At 38.3% G+C, this 7,376-nt stretch overlaps 1 protein-coding gene across 1 annotated transcript; it reads right to left on the bottom strand.

The window, feature by feature from the left end:
- Positions 1–1,039: 1,039 nt before the first annotated feature.
- Positions 1,040–1,654, bottom strand: LOC137757781 (sex-determining region Y protein). The gene has a single exon (XM_068534370.1). The coding sequence runs from the start codon at positions 1,652–1,654 to the stop codon at positions 1,040–1,042; it is 615 nt and encodes a 204-aa protein (XP_068390471.1).
- Positions 1,655–7,376: the final 5,722 nt, after the last annotated feature.

Genomic DNA, 7,376 nt, shown 5'->3' with positions numbered 1-7,376 from the left:
TAACCAGACGGGGGCTCCCTCCTCCCATCGCCCACCTCACTGCCATAATCTGAATGGTTCATATTCTCGACACGATACCTCTCTCTCTCCCCCTCTTTCTCCCCCCTCTCCCTCCCTCTCTCTCTCTCCCTCTCCTTCGCTCTCTCCCTCTCTCTTCCTTGCAGGAACGTAATAGTTAAGCGGCAATAGAAACAAGTACCTTGCCATTGTTAAAAGAAAATTTTCGGAAAAGAGGCGAAACCGTGAGTCCCACAGGAGCTAATTAAAGATTTCTTTTTACCCGATAGACGTTATAATCGGTTCAAAATAGAGGTCGAAGCGTGCAGAGTTTGTGTGGACTGAAGGAATTGAGTTGCAAATGGCAGCAAAACTGGTTTTTCCACAAAGGGAAGAGGACCCAATATAAACTGTCAAAGAAGATAGAATGTACATATGTATTCACTAATTATCTGCAGTTTACGAAGACCTGCAAAGTAGCTGAAAAGACCAAGCAACAGGCCGTCTACGAGGGAGTGGGTTAGGAGTTAGGAAGATTTCCATCGAAGTGCGACATTTTTTCCCTATACCATAAATCCGTGAGTGTTTCTCTATAGTTTTGAGTTACAGTATTTAAAATAAAGAGTGAGAATTCTATTGTCTATGCTGACGATTACCGGACTACTAACATATATGAACGCCTATCTCATGGCCAATCTCGGGAACAACTAAAATTAGATATAAAAATATTTCCACTAATAGGAAAAACAGATGGCCTTTGAACTCAAGAAGTTTCAGTGTTGTTAAGATACTTTCTTACTAGTTAGTATTCTTTCAAGCGGTCATAAACAAAGGTTCAGTCATATTGTAATGTCCTAATTCTTTACATGTTAAACATGTTTATGTGGCTTATTTTGAAATTAAGTCACAGGTGAAATAATAGTAAAATTGAGATGAATAGGGCCTTTGACAGCGAGAGTAAGGAAATCAGCATCGAAAATAAACGTGAGAAAGTTCGGGCTCTGAACTATAGTAAAAGGGGACGTCTGCAGGTCTGCGTAGCCTAGGTTACCCTATTGTGGCTCAGGCTTGTCCAGCTGCTGCGATGCTCCTGTGGCAGGAGTGAGCTGGTTGTGTTCGTGGGCTGTGAGTGGCTTAACCGACTTTCCATTCGTGAACGTGTGGCCTTGGCGCAACCGTCCTTGTATGTGAAGGGGTACAACGTCTCCTCTATGTGCATTCGGCTGCACAGTACTGAAGAGTCTGCAGGAAGCAATTTCTGTGGCCTCTTGGCCTTGCGACGAGGTCGATATTTATAGCCCGGGTATTTGTCTCGGTGCATGGCTCGTAGTCTCTGTGCCTCCTCGAAGAATGGCTGCTTTTCAGCTTCTGTAAGCATTTTCCAGTCGTATCCCAAGCGCTTACTGATCTCTGAGTTTTGCATTTGGGGATTCTCTAGAGCCACCTTTCGCCTTTGATCACGAGACCACACAATGAAAGCGTTCATGGGTCGCTTGACGCGGTCCTGGCCGCTCTCTCTACCATTTCCTCCAGTTTCACACCGATCATTTGAGCCACCATTGTCCGTCCACAGTAGGGAAGGGGCTTTCCCAAAGTCGAGGCTATTTCGTTGCTGTACCGCTGGGCTGTAATCCTCACCGTTCACAATTCTGAACATGGCAGAAGCGTATGACTGCACCGTTTAAAAAGGGTGAGGAAGCAAAATTGGAAGGTGTAAGCGTTACGAAAATTATCTTGCTATTCAAGGGTTATTTCTGCCAGGGACTGACTGACTATAGCTTTTGCAGTGAAATATGTACTTCTCCGCCCCCAACACCTCCCCTCAATACCGCCCCCGGCCCTCAGCTAAAGCCCGCCCAACCAACCTACCTATTCTCAAGGGAAACTATTTAATACGATTGAAACGCTCTGCTTTCTGCTTTGTTTACATCTAATCAAAACCGCTGAAGGTGCTAACACCTGCTTTAAAATACAGACTTTGTCATTACAAAGCTATTTTATTATCCCCTTAATTCAAAGGCTGAAGGTGCAGCAGAGATACTAACGAATTGTTTATCGTTATGAATGTAAGTGAATATTACCTTAAACACAAAGCTTAAAGACAACCTGAACCTGTTAGCCGTTAGAACACACAGGATACCGAATTCATGCTAATCATCAAACTTGTTTCTTCACTTCTACCTAAAGTACAATTGAAAATTCTATATCAGTATTCCAGTGGCAAGTAACTCGGAATTCTATTATCTATGCTGACGATGACCGGAATGCTAATATATACTAACACCTATTTAATAGGCAATCTTAGGAACAATTAAATTAAATATAAAAAAAAAATTTCCATTGAAGAAAAACAAATGACCTTGGAACCCAAGCAGTTCCGTCGTGTTAATGTAACCCTTAAAAGGGACTGGGTTTTTGTTTTGGCGGGGGGTGGGGGTGGGGGTGGTTTGAGAGGGTAGGCTATACAGAAGTATACTTGTCATTCTCTACTGCACTTTTACATAACGGATGATCAAAACTAAACAAAACAAAAAAGAACAATGTTCTCGAAATCTAAGTTTCTAAATTATAGCTCTCAATTTGTCGTCTTTTATATTCTAGTTCAAACTTAGGACAAAATTAAAAGGTCGTACTTTACAAAGTGAAATAAATGAATACCTCCTCCAAATAAACCCTTAAGGCAAACTTGGGAGTTTTCATAAAATATTTGCATGTAATAAAACAGGAGAAAACTTCTCCGACACAAGTTTTAAAACTGTATTTGGAAAATGGGAGTAAAAATTATAGACTGCACAGGACATAACCTATGAAAAGTTAAAATAAAAAATATCTCACCAAGACTGCCAAAGAATGATGCCAAAATTCCTAAGAAAATAAAACTTAAATGATCCCTGCATTACATGCAAAACATCTGCATAAGCAAATGTGATTTAGGCAATAAGACATCTGATAGAGTGAGTAATAGAAACTCCAAACAAAAATTAACTTAATCAAAAGACATGTATAAATCCCATAATCTGTATCCTGTCGTCAAAGTTTAGTATTCTATGTTTAGGATTTAGATTCTAAGTTTAGTATTTCTATGGATAATGGAAACTCCAAACAAAAATTAACTTAGTCAAAAGACATGTATATATCCCATAATCCGTATCCTGTCATCAAAGTTTAGTACTCAAGATCCAAATAAAATGTGAAAATATTGTTACTTGGTCCAATTTGAAACAGGCATCTTACTACAGAATCAAATGTTTAAATTGCACTCATACACAAAAGCAGATTTTGTAAAGCTGGAAATTGTTTAACATGTGAGAAAAGAATATATACCATTTCAAAATTGAAATTAAAAAGCAAAGAGGGATACATTCTGCAATGTGGAGGAACCATGAAAACATCAACCTTTGTGAAAAAAGGCAGACACCAGAGGCCAGATACTGGAAGATTCCATTTATATGAAATCCCCTGAGGAGGTAAATGCAGAGACAGGAACCAAATTAGTGATGGTTGCCCAGGACTCAATAAGAGGGAGGGGACATGGGGAGTAACTGTTACCAGGTGCAGGGTTTCCTTCTGGAGTGACGATATATTCTGGAACTAGATACAGGTGACAGTTGCACAGCATTATGAATGTACTTAAGTACTGAATTGTACTGTTTAAATGATTACAATGAGTAAAATGAATGTTATGTATATTTAACCACAATGAAAAAGAAGAAAAATAGGACCTCACAGGTATGAACATAATTACATAAAGGGTTGGGGAAGAGTTTTTTGGAGGAAGGGTGGCAAGAACATTTAAATTTTAAAAAGAGACTTCAGTGCTTTTAGACCTCCAGCTCCTAGAACAGGGCCTGGCATGTATTCGGTTCTTGAAATATTTCTTCAAGGCTTCAGTTAACAAAAGGAGTGAAAATAGCTCCAAGCTTCGAGAAGGAAAGAGAACTGGTAATCCACTTAAAAAAAAAAAAAAAAAAAAAAAAAAGAGTCTCTAAAGTAATGATTTTTCATGCAAGAATGGAGGAAAGGAGATGGAGAGAGAGAGGCATGGTCATATTACCTCGGTAATGTGATATCATGATTGTTTCTTTGAGTGCATTTTTAATGTTTCACCTCATTTTGATCTCAGAAACAAGGCTGATACTCACTCGCTATGCCCAGGTACAATATTTAGCAGTCCTTACAATATTGTGCCTTTATGCCGGAGAGTAAAAACATGCTCCCCTGAACTCCTGGGTAACTGGGATACCACCCCCATCCCCCATATTCATTAAAGAAAAGTTTAAGGCACCATTGTGTTAAATGACTACCACCTTTCCTATTCATTACTGACTATGTCTCAACAGTTAAATATGTTTTCCTCAATCAGACCCAGAAGCTAAGTGGTAGGAAGTGATATGGTCCTGCCAATATTAAATCCACACAGGATTTACTAAGAGCAAAGTTCACAAAACAAACAAACAAACTCATTTGATCTTTTGGTGGGATTACTGTTCTAGAATATAAAAATGCTCAAGCGATATTAGATTCAAGTAATTTCATATAGACTTCCTTCTCAAATTAGAATAAAAATGGATAAGAACTGAAAACCATAACTGAGATTATTCCAGTGAAATCAACTGCACTTGGGGTGGTACGGATATGCACTTTATTCTCATGAGTTTAATACCCCCTGTGTTGTTCTCATTTTAATTTCTATGGTGAATGGAAGCACAGCTCAACAGTGTTTACACAATAAAACCCACAAATTTTTACATTAATAATTTATATATTTTCTTCCTCGCCACCCCCCATCTCCTACTCCACCCCTCAGCCCCCAAAATTAGAACATCTTCAAATTAAGGTGTGGATACAAGGAAAATTACATGAATGTTACTCCACTTATTTCCTCTAAATGTATCAGGAGCTTCCCATCAAAATATGAATATAATGGAGTTAAAAGATAACTCCCCCCCACCCCACCCCACCCCCCCCCACCCCCCCCCCCCCCGCAAATCTTAAACCAGTTGGAGTTTACTAATCTAAATCCACTTATGTGTCCATTTCCTTTGCAGGCTGTCTGTGAGCTTTTTTTTTTTTTTTTTTTTGTTTGTTTGTTTGTTTTTTAAGCCTAATGATACATAAAACACAAACAACAAAAGAAAAAGTACATAAAGTACACAGCAGCCAGTGTTAAAATATTTGTGCATCAAAGGACACTATGAAGTAAATGAAAAGATTAAATAGAATAATACTAAATTTATGGGTTTAAAAAATGTTTATAAATGGCTGATTTCCTTTGGAACTTTAGAGTCAAATGCCTTTAAGGTCTGTTTATTTGCTCCTTTGTTTGCTTTTTAAATCTTGCTGGATTCTTAAAATAATTGTGGCCTGGATTTAAAGAACTGGAATGAAATATTCTTTGAATGTGTTAGATACAAATCAATGCTCAGTTATTTCATTGTTCCAAGACTTTAATCAAGTAAACCATAAAGATTCCCTTAAACATGATCTATTGCATTGCTATCTCCTTTCCAGTGGCTTCCTAATTAATCTGGGGGGGAAAGAAAAAGAAACTACTGGAAAAAAAGAAACTTACTAATACCTATCCACTATATTTAGTTTACAACTATAAAATAATGCTGCTTGTTTTCTTCTCTAGCCTCAAACACTTTCTTTTAGTTTACCGTTTTGAAATTTCCAAAATATAGGAGATTGCCTAAAAAAATGGCATAGCCCAAAGCATTTTCCCATATCAGTTGTAGCTGATGGTATTAAAAAGGCATACCTCTGCTAGCCAGGTCTAAAATACGTAAAAAGGAAACTGATTACAATGCAGTCCTCCTTTCTACCTTGAGACATACAGGTGGCCTCACTCCTTTCATTTAACTTCTGATGCACAAGCATGACCTACTCTTTTTAATTCCTCTAATCAGCTCAGATGTTGTTTGTCTCAGCTTGTGTTTTTCTGTAAAATGAAGGTCACTTTTGATCTCCCCTCTGTTTCATTTCTCCCTTCTGTTTCTGTCAAGGTCAGTTATAGCTTCAGTCCTCGAGCGAACCAAGCAGCTATTTGACCAAAACCTACTTTAAGGAAAATTTGTTAAAGATATTCCATGGAAGTGTTCCATTGTACTTTGCACACATTCTTTTTTTCTCACTTTATTAAGATCAGAAACTACTTTCATTCAGCTTCTAATTTTTTGAAATAATTTATTTAATACTCCAGTAATTGGTCAACGCTTATGAGTATTTCTCAGTTTTCTGCTGAGGACTTTTTTCTTTCCTTTTCATTTTGTCTATATGATAGATAGCATCCTTTAGCTGAAATACATTTCACAGATACTTTCCCTATTTTGGCCCTATATTTGCACTTATCCTTTTTTATCTTTTAACCTTCAAATCAGTACTGTAGTAATTAATAGTGGATATAATGTGAATCCCTGCTTTGGCCTTGTTTCAAAGACACTGGTTTCAGTATCTTAACAAGAAAATGTTGCTTGTTTGTGAACTAGTCTTTATGCTGCCACTGCAGCAGGTATTTGATAACAACAACAACAAAAATTTATATTATCTGGTGATTACATTGTTGACTAAAATATAACCATACAACGTAGGGAGTTCCCTGGTGGTCCAGGGGTTAGGACACAGTGCTTTCACTGCCATCACCCCAGGTTCAATCCCTGGTCAGGGAACTAAGATCTTGCAAGCCACTCAGCGTGGCCAAAAAATAAAAATAAAAAATAAACGCACAAGCTAAAAGTTGAGAGTTATATTTTATTTGGCAGACATGCTAAGGACTTCAAGCCCGGGAGGCAGCATCTCAAGTAACCCTGAGAAAACTGCTTTGAGGAGGCAAGGGGGGAGCCAAGGTATATAAGAGTTTTGCAACAAAGTGCAGGTAGTAGGAACAAAAGATTACCCTTAATAGAAGAGAACTAGATATGTCAAGTTAAGGAATATAGCACTTTTGTATGTATGAGAAGTTGCAAGACTGTGGGCTCACTGAAATCATTCGTTTGATATGCACTTCAGCTATCTGGGGCCAGGATCCTGTGCTTTCACATCCTGAGTTTCCTCAGGGCTCACTGTGGGGAGTGGCTGCAGTCTGATGGCTGCTACTTGGCAGGTATTCTTTGTTTCCTTCCTGAGTTCCCTCAGGGCTCACCACTCAATGTCAGAGGTGGCTGCAATCATTGACGACTGTGACATCCTTTGTTTACTGATATGGCAGGCAATGTTTTATTTCTCAATATCTTGCTTGAAATGTGGTTAGAAATCACCTAAAACAATCATCTGAGTCTGGTGACTAGCAAAACAAATCACACTTCGTGGCTGGATTTCTGAATAGAAAAATGAGAAATTGAACTGTCTATGAAACTTTTTGATTTGTGGGGATGTTTTGG

This window comes from Eschrichtius robustus, unplaced genomic scaffold, assembly GCF_028021215.1.
Source record: "Eschrichtius robustus isolate mEscRob2 unplaced genomic scaffold, mEscRob2.pri scaffold_350, whole genome shotgun sequence".
In the NCBI taxonomy this organism is placed as follows: domain Eukaryota; kingdom Metazoa; phylum Chordata; class Mammalia; order Artiodactyla; family Eschrichtiidae; genus Eschrichtius; species Eschrichtius robustus.
Note: the sequence above shows the minus strand (reverse complement) of the source record. Positions and strands in the feature narration are given on the sequence as shown.